Raw genomic sequence first — 25661 nt, 5'->3', positions numbered from 1 at the left:
TTTGGTCTCTCCTCCCGCCCCCATCCCCACTTTCTAGTATGTTCTACTGGGAAATAATTCCATTTACAAGGCAGTTCATAACCCTATTGTATTGAATTTGCACAATTTATTGCAAATGAAGCCATGTCCTAGAGTTGAGCTTCCCTGCCTGGAATTACTTTTTCACACTCTTGCCTTTTGGTATTTGTGGGCTTGAAAGGAACTGAAGCTGGCAATGCTAATGTTCAAACCACCGTTGTAATAGCTTAATTTTCAGGCATGGTATAAGATCCATTGAGCACTCTTCACACTTCTGTGTTTACTATTATTTTTCAATGTACATCTTTGACTAGTCAAGTCCTGCCTTGAACTGCTCCTATTCATATTTTGAAAGCCAGTTTTGCAATATGTAGTTGTCTTGAATCGTCAGTGTGTTAAAGCAAGCTTCAACAGAATCAAGCCTTTCCAAAGTGCCTGCAAAAGGATGTTCTGCACTTTGTTCCTGGGCTGCGTGTGCAGCACTCTATTTCAGCTCAGGGCTGGGTATGCAGTTTTGGATACTACATTTAGAACCAGATAGGTAATTCCTGAACAGATTGTCAGCATTGTCATCTTTGGCTACATAAATTGCCTGTTGAAGGCACACAGGCCCCGTTTGGACATAATGCCAAACCAGAGAGAAACTTGCCAGAGGCTGGAGTTTGTGGTCGAATGTGTGAAGCCGCAGTTTTGTCACCCAACTGCGCAGGGGCGTAGGGACTATGGAGCAAGGGAGGACAATTGTTCCCCGGCTGCCAGGATCTGGGGGAGCTGCCAAGGCTCGCCCTTGGACAGTGTGCACCCTTGCCCCTGCCCACACCCAGCCAACGAACAAAGTGCTCACCAGCTGGGACATGACACACGCCCCTCTACTCTCCAGCCAGCGTTTCACTGAAACTCTGGCTGTGCTGTGGTGGGGAGGAATGGGAGAGGATCGGACCCTCTCCCAGGTATTGGCCCCACCCCTGCATCTGATGCCAGTTTGCAAGGGGATGGGGCCAATGCTGAGACTGGTACAAAGCAAGGTGAATGGCGGGGTGGGTGGGTGGAGAGCCATGGGTGGGATATTTGGTCGAAGATGGCATGGGGCTGGGGTGGGGCATGTCTTCCAACTAGCAGCAGCATGCCACCCGCTGCCCACTTCCTCGCCAAGCAAGGGGATTGCCTTTATCTCTGCCTTATGAGGTGGCAGCAACTACTACTGCTGCTGCTGCTGCTGCTGCTGCTGCTGCTGCCTCAGCTGCAGTTTCTGGTGCTTGTAGGGTTGCCTGGAAGGAGAGTGTTTGCCTTTTTGGTGCTGTTTGGCTAGGACTGTCGGACTCCTTTCCCCCGCAATTGCATCCATAGGGGCTGAGTGGACAAAAGAACTTGTGTGGAGGGTGAAAATGCTTCTTGGAGTGGGTGTGGGTATGTGTGAGAGGAGAAGGGTCTGACAGTCTCCCTCGTGCAGTGAGCTTTTTTAGTCTTGGCAGTGCCTGTTCTGTGTAGTGTGAAGCGCTGACAGGGGAAATGAAGCTCTGCTGCCTGGGGCTGAAGGCCCTGTTCAGATGCAGGGGGGCACACATGCAAAGTGCGTGTGATTAAGAACTCAGGGGTTCTGGGTTGGGCTTTGTCCTCCAGCCGTGGCCATGCTCCCTACACCCCTGCAATCACTTGCACTTCCCTTGGTTTGTAGTGAGTTTTGCTGTTGAAACCTGAGCTTCCAAGGCACCATTGTGTCGTCTGAATTTTGCTGCGACTATAACCTGGGTTTTGTGTGCAAGCTTCTCCCGCAACCAGAAAGAGGTTGGCTTAGAGCAGCCCAGAAATGCATCCATTCTAGGGTGGCCATGTTTCTTGCTGGCCACCTCTCAGTTGATGCTTTGCCCTCTGCTGTCTCCTTACTTCTCCTGCTGCTGGTTGGCAACAGGGATGTCACATCCTTAGAGTTCATGCTTTTAAAGGGGCAACCACATTGGAGCAAGCCCACTTTCCCCTGCGTGTTCTGGACCTTGCATGTTCCCGGTTTTTTTAAAAAAAAAAGGATGGGAGGACAAGACGGAGACAGCAGGAGAGGTCTCAAAAAATTCTTCACTCCAGTGCTTTGTGCACACACACACATAAGGCCCTAGTAACACAAATAAAATATCTTTGCCCTGACGATATGATTGTACCGACCACGCCCCATCCAACATAGCCAATAGTTGCCGCTTTACTGATGTGCTGATGCCTTGCCCCTAGTGTGGCAACATGAGTGGAACAGAGCTTGCTGAGATGCAACTTGGGCGTACTAGGAAGAGGCAGGGGTTCCTCTGCCCAAAAGCTGGAGGTTGCCAAACGCAGGTGATCAGTCATCTGTGACATGATTCTTGGGTTTACAGATTAATAACCACAGTTTCTTCTACCCGATGTTTGATGCTACATCCAAACAGGGCCATAGTCTAAGCCCTCCCCTCTTTTTTCAAGTAGGTGATAAGTGCTGTCTGAACGGATAGCACTAAATATCGGTTGAGCATGTAGGCCTGCATAGCCATACCTGGAAAGCCCACTCGTGCACACGTGGCTCACTTTGGTTGAGGCAAAGTAAGGGTTTCAATTTTCAAGCAGAGGCTAGATTGTATGGTTAAAATTGCAAGAGAGAAAAAAAATACTGGTTGAAAGAGCTGCTTCTGGCATATCACTTTTAATCCTTGAATAAGAATTCAGGAAAGATGTGTCTGCCAATTTCTCTTTTCCTCTCTGTAAATGGTTTTTAGGTATTTGTGGAATAGATGAGTTTGATAAGATGGGGAATCAGCACCAAGCTTTGCTGGAAGCTATGGAACAGCAAAGTATCAGTCTTGCTAAGGCCGGAATTGTTTGCAGCTTACCAGCGAGGACATCCATCATTGCTGCAGCAAATCCAGTTGGGGGACACTATAACAAGGCCAAAACGGTTTCTGAGAATCTAAAGTAAGTGTTTCTAAAATGTTTACAAGTGGGGGAATTTCAGTTCTGTATGAAAAATTCAAGTCTGTATCACAGGAATGGTCAGAAAATGAATTGCCTTATGCTGCTGCTGGCTTTCAGGGAGAAAACGTGCTTATTTTTTCTTCTCTTGAACATACAACATATTTATTATGTCTTGTGGGTTTTGTGTAATTTTTTTAAATAGAAGTTTGCAGAAGTGTTAAAATGGTTCTAAAAATATAATCCCTTCTTTTGAAGGAGAACTTTTCATTTGGAGTTTTCCCCACATTAACTAAGGTAGGAGTTGGCAACCTTTTGGAAGAGGTGTGCCAAGTCTTCGGGGCAGATTAAGGAGGGGTGCTGCTTGAGGTGAAGTTGGTATACCCACCTCACTAGCTTCAGCCAGGCTGTGATGCTGCCTCACGCCCATATCACTGGGCATGCCTCCAGCCACTGGACTTGCCACTGGGGTGGAAGCCTCGTGCTAACCTCCATTTCTTTTATTCCTGGTGGCATTCAGCACTGTTGTCCAGCTGGCATCGCCAATCTCTCTCTATCTTGCCTTTTGTCAGTGTGTGCACATTCAAGAGAAAGCCAGCCAGTTGGCACAGCCAGAGAGATCTCTGCCACTGATCCTGGGTGTCTGCTGCTGCTATAGCAAGCAGTGATGCAGCAAGCAGTGGGCATAGTAGCAGCCGGCCTTCCTAGCAATGTGAGTGCCACTCAAAAGCATTTTGTGTATCAATTCTAGCATCTATGCCATAGGTTGCTGATCCCTGAACTAAGTTTTCAACTATGTTTTACTTCTATATATAGAGAGAAAATGTATGCAACTCTACATACCTATCAATATTGTACTTGCTGATGTTTTTCCATGTAGAATGGGCAGTGCTCTATTGTCCCGGTTTGACTTGGTATTCATCCTGCTGGACATACCTAATGAAGACCATGACCACTTGCTTTCCGAGCATGTGATGGCAATGCGAGCTGGAAAACAGACTGGATGCAGCAGTGCTGTAGTGACTCGTGGAAACTCTCAGAATTCCAACATTTCGATTCTCGAATCCATTTCAGACAAACCATTATTGGAAAGATTAAAGGTGACATGCAAGTTTTTTCATACCAAATGGACTTGGGCATTATCTTTAAAAGATCCTGCAATGCATCTCCTGCTGATCTGTAGCAGATATAGTGGTGCAGACTGTCTTAAATCTACACCTGTCTGTCCTTACTAATCCTTTTAGACCTTTTCCTATAATGTGTACATTTCCCCCCGTTAGAAATTGGATGGGTTAGAATATGGGGTAGTGGTTGCTTGGTGGTGGTTTTTTAATTTTATTTTAAGGAAACTAGAACAGTGGGGAGGTTGGGATGATACTGATAATGTTTTGGTGAGCAACAAGAGCATAGGGGCAAGGTCTGATATCCATAGTATATAATTCCTCACCCAGATAACCCTTGGCTTCTGAGTTAGACAACTGCCTCTAACATTTGTGAACATGTTTCCTCTACTTCCATGTGGGGTAGAAATAAACTTTTTTAACTTCAAAAAATCACACACACAGGTGAGGATTTTTAGATTTGAAAACCAGATCCTGCTATTTACATAAGAGGAGGAGCCTGGTTGGATCTATACTCAAGGCCTATCTAGTCCAGCAGCCTGTTTCCCACAGTGCTTTCCCCATCAGATGTCTCTAGGAAATCCACAACCAGGAGATGAAGGCATGCCCCCTCTCATGTGTTGCATGCCTGCCACTAGCATTCAGAGGTATCTTTCCTCTGAACCTGGAGGTAGCCTATAGACATCAAAACTAGTAGCCTTTGCTAGTCTTGTCTTTGCAGCCATGCAGAATTTTGGCCTTCCTGGCAGTCTCCCTTTTGTTCTGCTTCTGGTCCAGTCAAATTGCATGCGTGTGGAGCATGTCCAAAATTCTCACTAAAGCTTAAGGGGCTTTGTGGGACTGTAAAAGCCTTCTTGCCTGGCTTTGTGAAATGTTAACAGTTTAGCGTTTCAAAGTTTATACCTTGAGCTTGCTCTTCTAGGCCCGTCAAACATTCCTATGTTTCTAAGGTGGTAGTTTGTTGAAACTCTGGAGTAGACTGGTTATGGTATTGCCATATGACTTGCTATTTAGCTTTTCTTCACTGCTTTTTCTGAAGAATCTAAGCACTCTAAATGGATACTACATCCAAATAGGTTTTGCCAGCTCTTAGTAATAAAATGTCTTGAATCCCCTTTGTTGAAGCACAGTAGTTCAAATCCAAAGCATGGTAGGCAGCATTCCTCTCATGTACAGGGGCTTTTTGCTCTGCCCCATTCTTCCAGCAGCAGGCCCCACCCCAGAAGGCTCCCAATCAGGCTCCTTTTAGGACAGTACCCCATATGCACTAGGAACTGCTGCTGAAATGAAATTGAATCTTCCCTCCATTGCATGTGTAGGATTTCTTTTCGCTCCTATACAGGGGCTCTGCTAGCATTTACTTGTTTTTCCAGCTAAAGTAAAACCTTCTAACATCTGAACCATGTGTGAAATTGTCAGGTCAATCCAGGAGAAACTTTTGACCCAATTCCACACCAACTCTTAAGGAAATATGTTGGCTATGCTCGGCAGTATGTACACCCCAGACTGTCTCCAGAAGCCGCTCGGGTCCTTCAGGAATTCTATCTTGAGCTCCGACAACAAAGCCAAAGAGCAGATAGTACACCTATCACCACTAGGCAGCTAGAGTCGCTGATACGTCTAACAGAGGTATGCTTTTATTTCAAACTAGTATCTTTAAGCCCGTTAAATTAACGGGCGCTAGTAGACCTTTGGGGCCAGCCTCCACCCGGCCGTGCCCACCGCTTCCTCTGGCCGAGGCGGCGGCTCCGCCACTGCCTCAGCCGCACCGCATCCACTGGCCGAGGCGGTGGCTCTGCTGCTGCCTCGCCCGGCTTCCCCCGCTGCCTCCTCGCCTGCACCTCGCTCTTTGGGGCTGGCTGTTCCCTTCTCTCTCCTGCCCCATTCTCCCTCCCTCCCTTCTGCCCCACACTCTTGCCTCTTCCCCTCCCACCCCTCTCTCTCACCCTTCCCTCCCTCTCAGCCTCCTGCCCCAGTCCCTCTTGCCCTCCCCCACTCCCTCCTGCCCTCCCCTCCCCCTTGCCCTCTCCTCCCTCTTGCCCCTCCCCCTGCCCCACTCCCTCTTGCCCCTCCCCACTCCCCCACTCCCTCTTGCCCCTGCCCCACTCCCCCTTGCCCCACTCCCTCTTGCCCTTCCCCCTGCTCCTCCATTTTGAAAGTTCTACTTACCTGGCCGTGGCTGCTCCTCCTCCGTGTTGCTGGGCCGCCGCTGCCGCACCACCACGGAGACCACCCGCCGGCTCGCCTTCCCCGGTGTGGCCGCGGCCGCCGGCTCGCCTTCCCCGGTGTGGCCACGGCCGCCGGCTCGCCTTCCCCGCTGCAGCCGCCGGCTCGCCTCCGCCGCCGCGGCCCGGCCCGCCGCCTTGTCTCCGCGGCCTGGCCGGTCCCGCGGCCGGGCCGGCCATCCAGCCAACATGGCCGCCTGGTCCCTGCGGCCATATCTTCCTCGGACGTTCTGGGCATGCGCTCTGCGCATGCCCAGAATGGCCGAGGAAGACACGGGCGCAGAGACACGGGTGCACACACAGGCTCTTTATTATAGAGGATGTATTCATACTAGAGTTTTACAATAAGTAGATTTTGACAGGTGTCAGTCTGCTGACATGTTAGTGGATTTTTAGCAGAGGGGGGAAAAGTCTGTACCGGAATTCCATCAGAAAGAAGAAATATTTGAGTGGGCAAAAGATAATCAACTTTTATTTAAATACCGTTTTAATAGTTTTAACATAGTTTTAAAATATTAAGTTGTTGTAATGCTTTAACTTTTTGCTGTCATTTATTTTAACCAATGTTTTAATTTCTCTGATGTTTGTTTATTTTAACTAATGTTTTAACTTTTCGGTTGTCATTTTCTGTTGTACACCACCCAGAGATGTAAGTTTTGGGTGGTATAAAAATGTTAAACAAGCAAACGAACAAACTAAGTTCACAACATGAGACTTGGTAAAAGCAGCATGGGATTCTAGTAATGCTGAAATATAAGCAGCTGTCTTCATTAATACTCTTTTGACATCTGTTAGCCAACAAAAAAACTCATGAAGATCTGACCAATTTTCTTCGGCCAACAGCAGTTGGGAAAGAAGTATATTCCTACTGATATGTAAACAGGGAATTTTGAAAAGTAGCACACAAGATCTTCAATTTCTACTGTACCACAAAAAAGGGCCACATATTGGACATGAACAAATCTTTCAATGTAACTGTTGGCACCATGTTAAACCTCAGTATAGTAAGAGCACATAGCTGATTTGAAGAAGATAGGCTTCTAAGCAGTGTTGGTATTTGAAAATGGCAAACAGAGGTGAAATATTATTGCTCTCTGTTAAGGCCATATTCCTTTGGATGAAAATATAAGAAACACTAGATCTAAAGTGTCTTGACTTATGGCCTCTGAAATCCTATTCATATCATCAAAAGTATTCTGTGTCCAGTTCATTCTCAAAGTACTGTATCTGAAGTTGCCTTATATGAAGTCAGACCATTGGTTTGGCTTGACATAGCCTAGTATTGTCTACCTTGACTGGCGCTGGCTGTTATCCAGACATATTTCACTAGTGTGGGAGAAGTTGCTCACACTTAAGAAGTTTGTGGAGCCATGCAAAGTTGTGGTGCTCCTCAATATTGCACAACTGTTAGTGGAAGATCTTCTCTAGGACATATATAAAGCTGTAACCCCCACGAATAATGAGATGATAACTCTGTAGTTCTTATACTCTTCAGGTCCAGGTGCAAACTCTTCTCCACAATCCCTGTTCCCTTCATGTAATATCCTTTAGGGATGACTAAATAGTAGATAGATTGGAATATTATATGAGTTTGTTTATTATGCTTTTTATTTAAGGCACGGTCAAGATTAGAACTGAGAGAAAAGGCTACCAAAGAGGATGCTGAGGATGTCGTAGAAATAATGAAATACAGGTAAGATACAATAGATAAAGCACAATTTGCTGCAGATCAAACTCTGGTGCTCTAATGCACTTGTCCAGCTCTTCATAAGCAGATGCTGCCTTCATTTACTTCAGTGAATGAATAGAACTGCTTTTAAAGATCTGGTGCAAAGTGGAGTCACTAGATTGGGAGGAATAGTTTAAACTTTGTTTTTTCCATGCATGCAAACTATCAGGTCTTAGCTAGTGGAAAAGCGATGATGCACATTGGGTCAATAATCTGCTGAACAGTATTGCCTCCTGGATGGACAAAAACCAAAGGGCAATTTATAATATCCCTCCCCATCCTGGAAGGAAAACCTAAACATTGGTTTTTATCACATGGGGAGCTATAATTGCATGTTTTATATGTGAATCTAACAGTGCTACAATGCATTTCTTCTTTTTTAAGAGCATAGCCAATTCAGGATAAGGAAATTGTTGTGTGGAGTGGTGCTTAACCCTCCCCCATCCATTTTAGATCGCTCAAGATCTCTACTCTCTCTGGGGTGTGTGTGTGTGGGTGTGTGTGCACATGTATGTACACACACACAAATAATGCATATAGCATCCAGTGGAAAATGTCCCCAGCTTGAGGGAAATTTTGAGCAGAAAACCAATTGGCAGGGAATAGGTTAAGAAGCTGCCTCCTCCGCCTTCCTCCTCACCTCCACTACAGCTTCTCAGTTCTAAAACCTCCTCCCATTCCCCCAAATGTAACATAATGTAAAACCTGGAATAGCTCAACAGGTAAAGCACATTAGCAGTAAATGCAGCATGCAATGTGGAATTAGCCACTTGGAATAAGAATTTTGGTAGCTTGTATATGTTTGCTCCAACTCAGTTAACAGTATATGGGATCTGTTAATTCCCACTGCCAATGAAAATCAGTAAATAGCATAGACATTAACTGGTTCTGTTTGTCCTTGAAGAAATTATAATCACTGAGTTGAACTTTGTGCAAGGTTTTGTTGAGCTAGTGACTGGAAAAGCAAACTACGGAAACTACTTATTTTTAAATGAAGGCATATAGCAATCAGTGGCCCCTCTAATTTTTTTCATCTCTGTGCAGAATGAATTTTGTTTTGGGCGGCAGTATCAAGTGTGTGCACATGCATTCAGAGTGGGGCCTTCCTAATTCAACCTGAGCAGGATCTAAAATTAACTGAGCAGACATTAGAAAACTTGTGAGTGTGCGCACATGCACACGCCTTAGAGGGAACAGTGAAAGCAATTGTTGTGATGAAGGGCAGGGAATATTAACTGTTACAAACTAGCTAGAGAACTGCATTTGAATTTTTGCCTTAATTGATTGCTGATGGTGTGTGTGTGTGTGTGTTTCCTTCCTCAAGTATGCTAGGAACGTATTCTGATGAGTTTGGGAAGTTAGATTTTGAACGTTCTCAGCATGGTTCTGGAATGAGCAACAGGTCGCAAGCGAAGAGATTTGTTTCTGCCCTCCACAGTATTGCAGAAAGAACCTACAACAACCTCTTTGAGTTTCAACAGCTTCGACAGATTGCAAAGGAGGCAAACATAAAAGTAAGTCAATATAAATAATATGAGTTTTGGGAAGTATGAATTAGCTGGAATGCACTTATGCAGCGGGGCAGGAGATCCGAGCATTTCTGCTTGCATTGTTCGAGGGACCCAGATATATTGCGCCAGCTTTTATTATTTACCCATTGGCCTATACATTTTTAGAATTGTGTCTGAAGTTCATTGTTATGCTAATATATCACTTTGGTGCAGCGGGGAAGCCACCAGCCTAGAGAGCAGTTGGCTGCTGGTTCGAATCCCTTCTGGTGTGTTTCCCAGAAAATGGGAAATTCCTATATTGGGCAGCAGCGATATAGGAAGGTTCTGAAAGGCATAATCTCATATTGCATGGGAGATGGCAATGATAAACCCCTTCTGTATTCTACCAAGAAAACCACATGGCTCTGTGTTTGCCAGGCGTCGACACCGATTCGACGGCACAACCTTTATCTTTACCTTGATGTGATAGAGAACAAGGTGAAAGTCTTGTAAAAAAAAATTGTTCCTTGAGTAATCTGACATCTTGATTTTTGCGCATTTTATGTTTTGTGCAATATTTTACCATCTGAATACTGATAAGTGGCCAACCTGTTACACCGTGCTAGGAGGCTGCACCCTTGCAGAGACTGCTGTAGAACTCAGCCCAATACTTGTCCTGCAGCCGAGCATACGCAGAGGGGGAGCAGTGAATAATTTCCCCAGATTAGCTTTCAGAAATATGCCCAGAAGGGCTGTGTTGCACTTAGGGACATATTTCTGCAACCAATACTTTTGGCGGGAGAAGAGAGCAACAACAATCACTCTCCTGAAATTACCACCTGTCTCAATCGCAGCCCTTCAAGGACATCTTAAAATCTACCACTCTCATCCTGTCTGACAGATTAACGGTTATCTCCTCCAACTGTACTGGAACATCTGTTATGCTTACTTAGTTTAGCTCTTGCTTCATATTTTCTGGTTTGATTGCAAATATTTCTGTACACTTTGCCTTGAAGCCTTCTTGACTAAACTAATGCCAAATGAGATAAGACAGGTTGCTTACCTGTAACTTATGATCTGGAGATGGTCCATTGTCAGTCATGAGAAATGGGTTACTGCGCTTGCGCAGGGACCTCACGGATAGATTAACTAGCTCCTCTTTGGAACCCATCCCTGCTGTGCACTTGCTCTGTGCCTTGCTTTTCCTGGCAGTCGAGCACCATTTTGTCTCAGTTTCTTGGAGATCCGTCTGATGATAGATGACCCACACAGTGTGGGATTCATTGATCCAATAGGTAAGTCAGACTTGTTTAGAAAATGCTGCAGTGGGGAAGTACGGGCAGCTCTCATGACTGACAACTGATCACCTCCAGATCATAAGTTACAGGTAAGCAACCTGTCTATCTGGAAGTGATCTATTGTCATCATGAGAAATGGGTAATTAACTAGCTTTTTCCCTTGGCGGAGGGTGCACCCACTACCAGAGGATCCTTTTGAGTACCTCTTGCCCAAAGTTGGCCTCCGCAGCCAAACGTAAGTCCACAGCATAATGTTTGATGAAAGGCAGGTGTGACGACCAGGTGGCCACAGCACAGATGTCTTTGAAACAGAGGCCAGATAAGTGTGCTGCAGAAGCAGCATACGCTCTCATGGAGTGTGCGCTGATTAATTTGGGAGACTGTTGTTTCTGCAGCTTGTATGCTAAGAAAATGAGCCCCACCAACCAGTGAGGAAGGCTCTGTTTAGAGTCATAGAGACCCTTATTCTTGCCTTTGAACAAGACAAAGAGCATCTTGGTGCGTCTAATAGGCACTGTACATTTCAAATAGTAGAGCAGACATCGAGAGAGTGTAGCGCTTTGTCCAACCGAGACTCAGGATTTTGAAAGGAGGGAAGAACAATGTTCTGATTCAAGTGGAAGTCCGTTACCACTTTAGGTAGGAAAGACGGGTCAGTATGCATTATCACCTTGTTAGGATAGAATTGTGTATATGGTGCATCTGCACGTAAGGCAGTTAATTCACTTACATGTCTGGCAGTAGTAATCGCTATTAGAAAGGCAGTCTTAAGTGTTAGGTAGCATAGGCTGGTTTCATGAAGAGGCTCAAAGGGAGCTTCTGTCAAGGAAGCTAGAACCAGGGAAAGGCTCCACTGTTCAGTCGGAGCACGGACTGGGGGATAAAGATTATTAATGCCCCTCAAAAACTTCTTGTACATTGGGTCCGAGAATACAGAATGACCTTGCCAGCTGGCATGTTTAGAGGAAATAGCGGCAAGGTGGACCCGTAGGGACACATTAGCTAAGCCGGCGTCCTTGAGGCTGGTGAGATATAAGAGAACCTGAGTAGGAGTAGCTCTCAGTGGACGAAAGCCATGGTCTTTTGCATATATTGTAAAACGCTTCAAATTATTCATGTAACTTTTCCAAGTGGAAACTCTTTGAGAGTTGAGAAGGATATTCTTCAATAGCCAACCTTCCAGGCCATGAGTCACAAGGTTTGCAGCAACAGGTACAAGATTTTCCCCGCAGCTCTGGACAGTAGGTCCGGGTCTAGGGGCAGGTGACAATAGGTGCCATCCATCAGACTGAGTAGCGAGGCAAACCAAGATTGGCGAGGCCACCATGGTTTTAGTAAAATGGCTTGCGCATCGTCACGTATCAGCTTGCTGATTATCCTGTTGATCAAGGGTTGCAGGGGTAACATGTAAAGTAGATTCCTTCCCCAGTGATGTTGAAAGGCATCCCCTCAGGGAACCACGTCCAACGCCCGCTCTGGAACAGTATTGCGGAAATTTCTTGATCTGGGTCATGATCTGTTGATACCATTAGAGTGGGTTCTGCGCCTGCGCGGAAGCCTCTCGGTATCGAGTTCTACAGCTCCTCTACAGCGCCTGCACCCCACCCCAAGTGACCACGTGGCTATTTAAGGCGGGAAGAAGTGCAGGGAACTCAGTTCCTTTTCGACCGCCGTAGGGATCACTCGCGATTTCTGCGGCTCCTTCGTTTTGGTTCCTTGCGAATTCATTTTGGAAAAAGTGCTACCATTTCTGACCACGGACTGCTTACTGACTATTCTTTGGATTGTGATTTGGATTGCTGGAATATTGAATTGACCTCGGACTGTTTTCTGGACTTCCGTTGTGTACCGTTTTCAACCGTTGAAATATCGGACTGATTCTGGCATTTTGACCACGGCTTGTCCCATGGAGTGAGTACAATGGACACCCCTAAAGGAAAAAAGACTTTTAAGCGCTGCACAGCGTGTGGAGCAAAATTGCCCTCTCAAGATGGCCATAGTTTGTGCCTATTATGTTTGGGGGAGGCCCATCTAACTTCCACCTGTAAAGTCTGCCAGTCATTTTCTAAGCAGACGAGGAGGAAAAGGGAACTTTGTCTACGCGCAGCTTTATACAAGGACGCATTAACTGCGCCCTCCACTTCAGCGAAATCTCCTCAAGGCGTGAGGGCCCTGGGTTCGGCCCAGTCTAAAACCTCTATGCCCACCGAGAAAGCCCCTAAGCCCTTGAAAAGGCAGGGTAATAAAATGGCGTCCGCCAAAAAACCTGTGAAAAAAGAAAAGAAACTATTTTCAGTGCCGTCACCAATATCGATTCAGGAAGTGGATGTCGTTTCGGTGTCGACGTCTTAATCGACATCGAGGAAATCAGTTCCGTTGAGACTGGAAACTCCACACCCCTCGACATCGAAGTCGATACCAAGGGAGACCTCTCCATCAAAGACGCCAGAATGCTCGGCATCAACATCGAGGCGGAGAGAGCCGTCGACACCGAGAGCACCGAGTCATACGACATCGGCATCGATGCCAAATGACACATCGACATCGACTTTGATGCCGAAGGAGACGTTACAAGAAAGTGCACCGAGTCATACGACATAGCCTTCGGCATCGATGCCACAGGAGACGTCACAGAAGGGTACCACATCAACGTCGATAGAAAAAGCTAAAACTATTGCCTCGACATCGATGTCCACGATCCTGTCAGCCCGTGATCTGAGGCCTGCACTGACTCCAATTAGATCCCCCTCGACATTGAGAGATGGAGATCAATTGTCGATACTAATCACGCCGGCTAACATCACTACTGTGAGTCCTCAGTTCCGTGCTACAATAACATTCTCTTTAGAGGAGGGAGATCTCTCGGATGCAGAGCCCGCTTCTCTGGACCCCCTTCTGAAGATGCTTGATTCGACTGCTACCACACCTTCAAATTTTCAGGGTTTTCCACACTCTGATGATGGTCTGGCACTTATCTCAACCCCGGCTCCTACACTACTGACTTCCACGCAGCTTGCCACGCCTACTCCATGGCACACTTACGGGTTCAGCCATGCCGTGTCACCATCGAGGGAAACAGCCCTTCCAGGTACCTCCTCACTGGGGGTATCATATGACTTCCAGGAGGACCGTGCGTGGAGGCCTACGAGCTCTGCCGTTCAGCATCAAGATGTATCAGTTCTTCGACAACCTGATGTGGGTGCTACACCACTCCATATACGTCTGTTATCCGCAGGAGATGCTCCAGCTATGCCTTTTAGAGTGCAAAAAGCAGCTTCCACTCAAACTCCTTGACCTCTTATTTCCAACAGGGGCTCCCAAATAACGGTTTGCATGTTTACCATCTTGGCGGTACAAACCGAACCCTTGGCAACTCTGCCTCATCCGCCACCTGCTTCTCCAGGGGCACCTCCTTCGAGTCAAACTCCTTCTGAAGACAGCTCGGGAGATAGTCACCATGGCTCCTCCGACTTTGAGTAGAGGCAGGCCCTTCTCCAGATGTGGCTACTCCAGCCCATGTCTCGCCAACAGAAGAACTTAAAGCCTACCACTCTCATGTAAAGCAGGTGGTGTCGGTGCTGGGTCTGGATCTGTCTTCTCAACTAAAGACCATAGATGATCCAGTCTATAATTTCATGCAGCAATCTCAGTCGGCCCAACCCATCGCTTTACCACTACTACCCATAATATCTAATGCGGCTCAATGCGCTTGGCAAGTGCCACACGCTTCTACTCTTACGTCTAAGCTCTTAGAGGGCCTCTACCGGGTGCAGGAGCAAGATAACATGTACCTGTTTAAACATCCAATTCCGAACTCCTTAGTCATCGATTGCGCAACCCCTTCCAGATCAGGAAGGAGGCACACCACCCTGGCAGATAAAGAAGGAAGGAAATTGGATGTTATGGGGAGAAAGCTATATTCTACATCAGGCATCCCCAAACTGCGGCCCTCCAGATGTTGCTGAACTACAACTCCCAGCATCCCTAGACACAATTATTTGTGGCTGGGTATGCTGGAAGTTGTAGTTCAGCAACATCTGGAGGGCCTCAGTTTGGGGATGCCTGTTCTACATCATGTCTTTTGGTGCAAGTGGCAAATTACTCGGCTTGCATGGCAAAATATAGTTATTGCATTTGGGAAGATCTGGAAAAGGATTTGGATGCACTATCTACAGAAGAATTCAAGCTTAGATTCCACAAGACTTTGCAAAAAGCAGCGGACCTCACCTGCCAACAACTGAGTATGGCCAAACATCTGGCAGAATCAGAATCCAGATCCATCACGACAGCGATAACTCTGAGACGCCATGCATGGCTTCGCTCTGCCTACCTCCAACAGGATATGAAAGACAAATTAGAGGGATTGCCTTTTGATGGCAAGGGCCTTTTTTCCGAGGAAATGGATACCACTATGGAGAAAATTAAAAAATCAAAATTTACAGCCAAGACTTTTACGACCTCGGCATCCACCTCAACATCATATGGGGGAAGGCAGAGATCCTTCTATCGCCCACGTTCTTCATATAGACAACAGGACCGCCGGGACTACCGCAAGTCATACCAGCCTTACAACAAGCATACTAACCAACAAAAGGGCAAATTTCGGTCCAACCAATTAAAACAGACAGAAGAAAACAAGCAGCGACTTTGAAAATCAGGACAGCCCATCGCATTACCTTCTACCGCAGCTTTGCTCACCTCCCCAGAACATCGGGGACAACAAGGGACCGGCATACAACACCCAGCTGTACCTGATAGCCACCAACACCATCAGGTTGGCAAGTCATGCGCAAGCATGGCACCACATAACATCAGATCGCTGGGTACTGAAGATCATCAAACATGGTTACGCAATAGAGTTCAAAGCTCACCCACGTTTTTGGGGCATTCACTTCACAAAGATGACACCGGCCTTATACCAAGAGGTGCAGGAGCTCTTGCGCAAAAAAGCTGTTGTGCCAGTGCGATGGGCACAAAGACGGGAAGGGTTCTACTCCCATTATTTTCAAATTCCGAAGAAGGATGGGGGGATAAGGCCTATCATGGACCTGAGACATCTAAACAAGTATGTCCGAATAAAGAAATACCGTATGACAATTTTACAGAATATCCTGCAGCTCCTACACCAAGAGCGGTGGCTGGTGACATTAGACTTGAGGGACGCTTAATTTCATATAGGAATCCGTCCATCCTACCGGAAATACCTACGGTTCACTGTAGGAAATGCAATTTACCAGTACCAAGTATTACCATTCGGACTTTGCACTGCCCCTCGTGTCTTTACAAAGTGCATGGCAGTGGTGGTGGCTCACCTGAGAACAAAAGGACTAAAACTGTATCTGTAACTCGATGAATGGCTCCTGTCGTCACGTGACAAAAGCAAGTTACTTTCGCAGATAGATTATATGTTGAGCCTTCTCCAGGACCTCGGGATACATATCAACTGGAAGAAGTCCACGCTCACACCAGTACCTGTCACAACGTACATTGGAGCTGTGCTGAATGCCACCCTGGGGAGAGAGTTTCTTCTGGAGGATCGTTGCCAAGCCATCGCCACTCAGGTACACCAATTTCAGGGCAACCCTTCACAACCAGCTCGTCAAATACAGTGTCCACTGGGCCTAATGGCCTCTTGCAAGTCAACAGTACGTTACACCCGGCTGAAGATGAGGAAGTTACAGATGTGGTTCCTCTCTTCCTTCAACCTGCTGAGGGACAGCCCACAAAAGCGCCTTCTGGTTCCCATACCAGTCTTACGCACGTTGTCCTGGTGGACTCAGAAGACCAACCTGCTCAGAGGAGTACCCTACCAGTCACAGCCTCCATCAGTTTGGGTCACGACGGAGGCTTCCCTACAAGGCTGGGGAGGTCACTGCAATGCCACCATGACTCAAGGCCTCTGGACACGCGCACAGAGCCAACTACATATAAACTTTCTAGAGCTTCTATCAGTCTTCATTTCAATGAAGGCCTTCCTACCAATGCTACGGGGCCGGGTTGTACAATTACAGCTGGACAACACAACGGCTATAGCCTATCTGAACAGACAAAGAGGAACATTCATAAGATCTCTGTGTGCCCTGAGCCTACAGATTTGGCATTGGTGCATCAGGAACAGTATTACGCCACTGGCCATCCACATCAAGGGCACAGACAACATAATAGCAGATAGCCTCAGTTGTTTGTTCTTGACAGAAACTCAACACGAGTGGGAACTGAATGACATTTACCTAAGTCAGATATTCCACCTTTGGGGTCGCCCAGAGATTGACTTATTTGCTATGCGGTAGAACAATGCAAGCTATTCTGCTCGAGAGCAGGTCACGACCCTCGATCCTTGGGAGACGCCTTCTAACTGGACTGGTCAGAAAATTGGAGCTATATTTTCCCCCCCTACCACTTGTAGGCAGAGTTGTAGCACGCCTACTGATGGGCCATGTGAAGTGCATCCTGATCACATCGCCAAGCATGGTTTACTCAGACTGACTTCAAACAACTTTCAGAGACTTCCCAACCAGCCAGACCTCCTGATTCAGGAAAATGGGTGCCTGTTACATCCGGGAGTTCTAACCCTGCAACTGACAGTGTGGAGGGTCAACTCCTGAAGCGGATCATGCTGAATCAGCGCAAACCGTCGACGAGACAGAATTATGCTAGCAAGTGGAGGTGGTTCGCTGTCTACGCTTCTCGTCACACATTTCGCCTTAAGGAAGCCTCAGTCCATGAGCTTCTACTTTATATGATCTCTCTTAAAAAGGCAAAACTCTCAAATGTATCTGTTAAAGTCCGCCTAGTGGCTTTATCGTCTAGACATCCAGGGTAGGATGGCAGGACGGTGTTCTCCCATCTCCTGCAAAAGTTTCTTGAAAGGCCTTGCTAACCTGTACCCTCCTGTCCGCAAACCGCTTGAACAGTGGAGTATCTCACTGGTCCTCTCCGCTCTCACTGAGCCCCCATTCGAACCCATGTATTCTATGTCACTGAAGCTAACGTCGTTAAAAACTGCCTTCCAGGTAGCGATCACCACTGTGTGCAGGGTGAGTGAACTTATAGCTCTCCAGATGGATGTCTCCTACGCACATTTCTACCCAAAGTTCTCCTTCGACCTGATATCTCCTTCTTACCTAAAATTGTGTCGGACTTCCACATCAACCAGGATATAGTGTTGCCCACTTTCTTTAAATCTCCAACCACACTTCTGGAAAAGGCTATGCATTCTTTGGATGTTCGCAGGGCTCTTCTTTACTACTTTTCTAAGACTAAACCTTTCTGGTCATTGAAGAGACTGTTCATCTCCTGTAAAGGGAAGAACAGGGGACAGACATTAACAAGACAGAGACTGTCACACTGGCTGGTGGAGACTGTCTGTCTGGCATACTCTCTACAAAAGATACAGCCCCCAAAGACCATCAGGGCACATTCCCCGAGGGCATACTGCGCTTCAGCTGCTCACCTGGCTGGCATATCCTTTCAGGATATTTGCAAGGCTGCTACTTGGTCATCTGAGCAGTCATTTGTAAAGCACTACGCCATAGACTTGAGGTCTGCTGCGGAGGCGAATTTTGGGAGAGCTGTCCTAAAAAGGGTGTTGCAATGACTCTACTGCTCCCTCCTCCTTACGGAGCTAACTAGTCACCCACTCTAATGGTATCAGCGGATCACGACCCAGATAAACAGGTTGCTCACCTGTAACTGATGATCTGGTAGTGATCCGTTGATGTCCATTAGACCTCCCCGAACCTCCCCTCCACAGTAGTACTTAACTCACTATAAGTAGAACTTACCTGCTTATTCGACTGCTTCATCAGTCTACAAGGAACTGAGGTGCCTGCACTTCCTCCCGCCTTAAACAGCCACATGGTTACATGGGGCGGGGTGCAGGCGCCGTAGAGGAGCTGTAGAACTTGATACCAAGAGGTTTCCGTGCAGGCGCAGGACCCACTCTAATGGATATCAATGGATCACTACCAGATCATCAGTTACAGGTGAGCAAACTGTTTTTCATTGCTGAAGTGAAGACGTCTATTTGAGGAAGGCCCCATTTCTCAGGCAGTCCAGGTAAGATCGTCCGCCAAGACATTTTGTAGCCCCTTGATGTGAAGAGCTGTCACGAAGATGTTCCGATATTCCTGGATATGCATCAAGTCCATAACTGGGAACTCGGGGCGCACTGAGAGCGTGACACCGTGCCTCCCTGCTGGTTCACATAAGCTATTGATGTAGTATTGTCCATCAATAACTGCACAATTGAGTTTTGAAGCAAGGGGGAAAAAGACTTGAGAGCCAGATAAGCAACCATCCATTCTAAAAAGCTGATGTGCATGCAACGTTGGTGTACTGTCCACAGCCCTTGCACGTGGTGTTTGCCGCAATGGGCTCCCCAACCCAAGAGGGAAGCATCGGTGGTAACACAAAGTGACAGAGCAGGAGCAACAAAGAGAACGCCGCTTAGGTTCTCTCCATTTTTCCATCATGTTAAGGATTTCAATATCTGTGGAGGAATGTCCAGGAGCATCATCTGGCTGTTGACGTTCGGTCGGAAGGTCTTTAGGTACCACTGTTGAAGAGGCTGCATCTGCAAGCGGGTGTGGAGAACTGTGGATTTGCATGAAGTCATCAGGGTCAGCAATCTCTGGACCTGATCAGCACGTTGGCAAGGGTTGTTTGAAGGGGGCGCCTATAAAATCTATTGTTTGGACTTGGCCCAGTTGACTTGGATTCCCAAATCTTGTAGGATACAGAGCGTGAATTAGATTTGAGATTCCATTTTGCATTTGTCGTTGGGCACCAAAAGCCAGTCATCGAGGTACGGGAAAACAGGGATCCCTCGAGTCCTCAAATATGCAACGATCACAGACATACATTTTGTGAAGATTCTGGGTGCTGTGGATAATCCGAAGGGCAGCATCCTGTATTGGAATGTTAAACCTCCTATGGCAAATCTTAGGAATTTGCAATGATTGTCCTGGATCTCTATATGAAAATGCGCGTCTCTGAGATTTAACATGGCAAGCCACTCCTCCTTGGCCAGGAGCGGAAGAATTCCCTGCAACATTGTCATACGGAATTTTTGCATATCCACATACTGGTTTAGGTTGTGGAGATCCATAATGGCTCTGATTCCTCCATCCTTCTTGGGGATGAGGAAATAGTGGGAATAAAAACCTCTTCATTGATCTGCCCACTGCACCGGAACTACTGCACCTTTTCCCAACAGGGCATGCACTTCTTGACACAGGGCCGGAGTCGGGGGGTGGAAACCTGGCAAAGTTATGAACTTGATTGCGTAGCCAGAGTTGATAATTCGTAAGACCCAGCAGTACGATGTTATCTGGTGCCATGCCGAGGCATGACTGGCTAATCTAATGATGTTGGATGGCAAATGAGTTGGTATCGAGGGCATGCCACAGGCGGCCAGTGGAGTGGTATTGAAGGCTTCGGCTGGCAATGATGGGGCAAGCAGTGGACAGTCTCCCAGCTCAAAGACTGCTTAGAGCTGTCCTTGGTGTTACGAGGACCTTGGTTCTTGTTGCGTTGACTGTAACCCTTCTTGTGGTAGGGTTTGAAAGGCTTTCTATAGTCTTTTCGGTCCTGATATTTGAAACCGGTACATTGATGGTTGTAGGACCTGTAATGAGAAGAGCCTTGGAAGGATGTGGCTGTAGCAGAGAAGCTTTTAGCTGTGAATTTGGACTTAAGAGTCTCCATGGTTGAATCCGTAGACTTGCTGAAAAGTCCTTTCCCATCAAATGGAAAGTGTTCAATTCGGTCCTTCATATTGGGATTAAGAGTGGTAGACCTCAGCCAAGCGTGGTGTCCAGGAGAGACCGCAGTCGTCATTGTTCTTGACTCGGTTTCAGCCAGGTGCTTATACGTGCTTAACTGTTGCCGGGTGAGATCACCGCATTTAGTAAGCATGTTGTCAATTTTTTTGACAAGATCCTCTGAATTCAATGTGGTAAGTTCCTTGTGGAATGAGACCCAAAGACAGTAATTATAGCAGGCCATGCAGGCCGTATAGTTCACAATGCAAATTGAAAGGTTCACGGTAGAGTAAATACACCACCCCAAAACATTGAGTTTTCTATCCTCGTCGGAGGAGGTAGTATGGTGGTGGCCAGGTTTAGAAGTCAGTTACTAAGGAATTGGGGATGGGTGCTTGAGCAAATAGAGATTGTCTTCTTCTTGCACCCGATAGAGGGTTTCTAAACGTTTTGACATAGGACTCTATTTGCAAGACATCCCAGGAAGTTTCAGCTACCTTGGTTATGATGGGCAACATAGGTAACGCAATCGGTTGCGTGGATTGAACGGTCACCATCATCTTATAGATGGGGTCCTCAGGGTCAGCGGCAGGGCACTTGACCTCTAGCTCTAGCATCTCCGCCATCTCCTGAATCATTTTAGTGTAGAATTTTAATTCCTCATTTGGAGACGTGGAGGGCCTTGGAGGCACATCCAAGGGCGGATCAGAAAGATGTCTTGGTGTGTCACCATCGCAGTCCGTGTCTGTTTCGGATGACTCAGAGGAATCATAGGAAACCTCCTCAGAAGACTCCAACAGAGACGGGTGGAGCTGGTGGACAGGGGGGCAGGTCCGGAACTGGCCCAACAGGTAATTGAGGAGGCTGCCCCATCAATAATATGGAGGTGTCAACTGGCACCAGTGCCATTTGAATACACTGGCTCATAATTACCAGTGGTATAGGTGGTTTAGGAGGTAGCGGCACCAGGGGTTGAACAGGTGGTATCCACTGCGGGACAGGAGTTGTAGGTTGACAGGATAGCAGGTCTTGCAGCATGCATTGTGTTTTCCACAACTGGAAACCTGCCCAATCCATTTGTGTGGATGGCGAAATATTGTGCCAAAAACCGCAGGCATTATGAGATCCTTCGGAGGCACAAAGGAAGGTGTTGGTTTCAAGGGTGAAGCAGTAATCGGCAGCACTATTATCGGCACCGTATAGGACGAAGCCCTGGCTCCTATTAGAAGAGGAGATGTTGAAGTTGTCTTCGGAGGGACATCGTTGTCGTCAATCTTGGTATCCAGACCATCAGTCAGGAACCCCTGGAATGTAGAACCTGAAGGGGTACTCGTGGAGGAATCCAGAGGACTAAAGAGGGACTTGGCAGTTCCTTGATCCAATAAGGCATCATTTGTGGTATCGAAAAGCATAAGCGGAGATTTCAACGGCATCCTTGCTAGCGAGAGAGACAGAAGCTTATATTGCTGTGGAACAACAGTAGCTTTTAGAGAGGGCAGATGAGCCCGGTGCAGGATGCCCACGTTGGTATCAAATGTCGACATCAAGGAAGTCGAGGGAATGACCGATGTAGACGGAACTGCAAAACTCTGCGTCGACATCGATGTCGATATGAAAGTCGTTGTTGACACCGATGGAATGGTCGGAGGCACCGAACACGATTGCGTCGAAAGAGGAACAAATAGACCAGCAGTCGTATCAGTAGGACCACCTACTGGTTTTGACAGACCCGACGGCATTGGTGGTCAATATTGAGGTCAATACCCCTCCTGTATTGAAGGAGTTACACTGGCTGCCGATATGTTTCTGGGCAAAATACAAGGTGTTAGTAATAACCTATAAAGCCCTAAACAGCTTGGGCCCTGGGTATTTAAGAGAACGTCTTCTTCGTTATGAACCCCACCACCCATTGAGATCATCAGGAGAGGTCCGTCTGCATTTGCCACCAGCTCGTCTGGTGGCTACTCAGGGACGAGCCTTCTCCGTTGCTGCCCCGAGGCCTTGGAATGCGCTCCCTAGTGAAATAAGAGCCTCCCCATCTCTGACAGCTTTTAAAAGGTCTTTAAAGATGCATCTATTTACCCAGGCTTTTAACTGATACTGTTTTGATTGTTTTTAATGTTGTTTTAGAGCAGGGCAGCGCAACTCAAATGCCCTGGTGGGCAGGAACCATCCACAGCTTGGTGTGCAGGGGCCGAGGTCAATTTGTAGCACGCTATTGCATTAAAATTTAAAAAATGTTATTAGTTACTTGTGGATCTATCCCCCCTATCGATGGACTCATTGTTTTAACCAAGGATAGTGGCCAGAGAATAGGTCCTGTCCCTGCCCAATCAGTGGGGCCCCTAGAGTGCAAACCAGCCCCAAATAAATGCCAACTCATTTCTGTGGAAACATGCATAGGACAGCAGTATAAGGCAGTTTCCAGCTCCTGTGTTGCTGAAGGATACTGGTGGGGAGGGCAGTAAAATAGTCCCTGCGGGCCAAATCTGGCCCCCGGACCTTATGTTGTGCAGGCCTGTTTTAGAGCATTGTTTTAAACAATTTTAAATTGTTGTGTTTTAAATTTCTTGTTTTTGTTTTTAACTAATGTTTTAATTTTTTTTAATCTGTTGTAAACTGCCCAGAGACATAAGTTTTGGGTGGTATAAAAATACGTAAATAAAAATAAATAAATAAATAAAATATTGGACTGTCGATGGCGAGGGAGTCCTCGATCTTGACGAATGAGTCTATTTCGACCTATGCTTCTTCGAAGGAGGTGAATTGCTATCAGAGGCCACTCAGTGTCATTTATGCTTCTTATGCCTGTGGTTGGACTTGGGCTTTTTGAAGACAATATCCTCGAGATTATCCCGCAGGATTTGAGACTGTGCACACACAGACCTCGGGGCCAGGAAATGCAAGGCATGGAGCACGTGTACGGCAGGGAGGGGCGCCAAAGAGGAGCTAGTTAATCTATCCATGAGGTCCCTGTGCAGGTGCAGTAACCCATTTCTCATGATGACAACAGATCACTTCCAGATCTAGTCAATATCCTTAAATTATAGAGGTCTAGTCAATATGCTATAGAGCAGCCTGCTGCAGCTGTACCTTTCCTTTGATATTCTTTTTATATTGTGTTTGTCTAGATAACATACCTAATGTTTTTCTTTTCCAGGTAGCCGATTTTGAAAACTTCATTGGATCTTTAAATGATCAGGGTTATTTTTTGAAAAAAGGTCCAAGATTATATCAGCTTCAGACTATGTGAAGGAACTCAGCAACTGAAGGAAATGTTAAAATGACTTATGGGTTGGAAAAGGTCTAACAGAGCATAACATTGTACTATGTTAAAGCAAATTTACATCTCTCAGGCAACCAAGATTGCCAATTTTGCAGAGATTCAAGATCCTTGGTTCAGTGACAAACCTCACAGCTTGGTCTGGAGGATGAGAAAAGAGTGCAGGTTTGTGGGCTCTCATGTGTGGCTTCCATCCATTTCCTGTTTAGTGCAAACTTCAGCTTGCTGATTCAGACATTGGAACAAGTTTTGTTATATATTAAAACATGAAAAAGACAGGGAAGCCTTATGAGAGATGGGAGGAGGGAGCATGGGAGTCTGTAGCTCTTCAGGAGTCTTGTTTGAATTGAGCCACTGCCTGCTAGTTTTAAAAATCAGGCACTAATAGTCAACTTCTTAAAGTAAACTACTGACAGCCTCCCTAATGGTACAGAGGCAGTTTAGCAATCCAAGGTTGAGCTGGGGGTGGGGCGAGGTTAGTTTGTCTTCCTCCTCTTCCCCAGAAGTGCACACTGTGACCCAGAAGTAGCTGCCTGAGATTCATATGTTCACCGCAGCTCTGGATCATTACATGCTGCACCTCCATATTCATGAGGATGCCACTGTTAATTGTAATTTCTGAAATGTTGATGTTGTAAATATATCATTTGAACAATGTTGTACTTAAATGTATGTTGACGTTGATGTAGTTTTAAAACTGAAATGTTCAATGTATTGTGAATATGCACTTCTAGATGTCTAAAACTGCTATAACAATGCCACAAATGGTGTATAATATTGAATTATTAGTTAAAACAAGCAATCAATATACTATTTCCAAAAGAGCTAGAAATATTATGATCCTTAAGGATAACAGCAGCTATGAGAGCTTCACTGTGTGCGTCTTACTACAGGAAAGGGTGAGCACTCTAAGCATAACCTGCTTGGGACACAGGAGCCCTTGTGGATCCTAGGCAAGTGGAATATAATTCCCCTGTGCAAACATCTTTGGGGAAACATTTTCTTTATAGCTACCAATTGTCTTTTGGGGCAGAGTCATAAGGAAATGGCAGCAAGAATTGCAGTAGGCTTAGGTCTCTACATTTTTAAGCTAATGCATCTTTCTGGCTGTTTCTTTACACAGCAGAAGACTGAGCTGTAATATCTTCAAACTGAATTGTCCTGATGGCTATCATCAATAAGACAATATGTTAAGATTTAAGGAAATGTTTTATCTATAGCAACAAGCTTACTTTATTTTTTGTTCAAACTTCAAAGCTCTTGAGAAGCTTTGAAGCTTGGCATCCAATGTGGCAGAGATGACCATCTATATCACTGCAAAGAGGCAATTATATGTGTTTGGGGGTTATGGTGCTTATCATGGAAATTCCCTTTATGTCTTGTAAAGCAAACTAGTTGGATTTATAGTGACTATACTTGAGGCAAATTTAGTTTTAATGTAAAGAACATGTACTAAGAACATACTAAAACTAGTGAAATGCCCATTATTGAGATTTCACTTTGGAGTAATTTGCCTGCATTACAGGTTGTGACTGAATTTGAGGTGGAGAGGTTACCATGTGGAAGCTTGTTTTTTAAAAAGGCAAATTGTTAATGGTAAGCTCTGTATACAACCATGCTTGTTTCCCTTCTCTGTCAATATGGTATACTTCATTTCTTTATCAATTGCCAGTAGTACAAAATCGACTTGATGGCATACTTTACTGGCAATATGCTCCCTAAACACAGAATTATTTTAAAAGTATTGACCATGGAATACCGTTACTTTTGTTTTGTCTGTAAAAGTGTGAGGTTTAGACACTAAA

The 25661-nt window shown here is 46.1% G+C and overlaps 1 protein-coding gene across 5 annotated transcripts in view; it reads left to right on the top strand.

Annotated features, from left to right (window-relative positions):
- MCM8 (minichromosome maintenance 8 homologous recombination repair factor) overlaps nucleotides 1-24680 on the top strand; it is a 49359-nt gene extending 24679 nt beyond the window's left edge. For all 5 annotated transcript variants that reach the window (XM_053284789.1, XM_053284790.1, XM_053284791.1 and 2 more), the window contains 6 exons: nucleotides 2754-2949; nucleotides 3827-4046; nucleotides 5487-5696; nucleotides 7909-7985; nucleotides 9346-9535; nucleotides 23734-24680. In XM_053284789.1, coding sequence (XP_053140764.1) covers nucleotides 2754-2949; nucleotides 3827-4046; nucleotides 5487-5696; nucleotides 7909-7985; nucleotides 9346-9535; nucleotides 23734-23826 — 986 coding nt within the window. In that variant the 3' untranslated portion in view covers nucleotides 23827-24680. The remainder of the gene's footprint in view (nucleotides 1-2753; nucleotides 2950-3826; nucleotides 4047-5486; nucleotides 5697-7908; nucleotides 7986-9345; nucleotides 9536-23733) is intronic.
- The last annotated feature ends 981 nt before the right edge of the window (nucleotides 24681-25661 follow it).

The sequence above is a fragment of the Hemicordylus capensis genome, chromosome 1 (genome assembly GCF_027244095.1).
Source record: "Hemicordylus capensis ecotype Gifberg chromosome 1, rHemCap1.1.pri, whole genome shotgun sequence".
Lineage (NCBI taxonomy): Eukaryota > Metazoa > Chordata > Lepidosauria > Squamata > Cordylidae > Hemicordylus > Hemicordylus capensis.
This window is presented reverse-complemented; position numbering and strand designations above follow the sequence as displayed.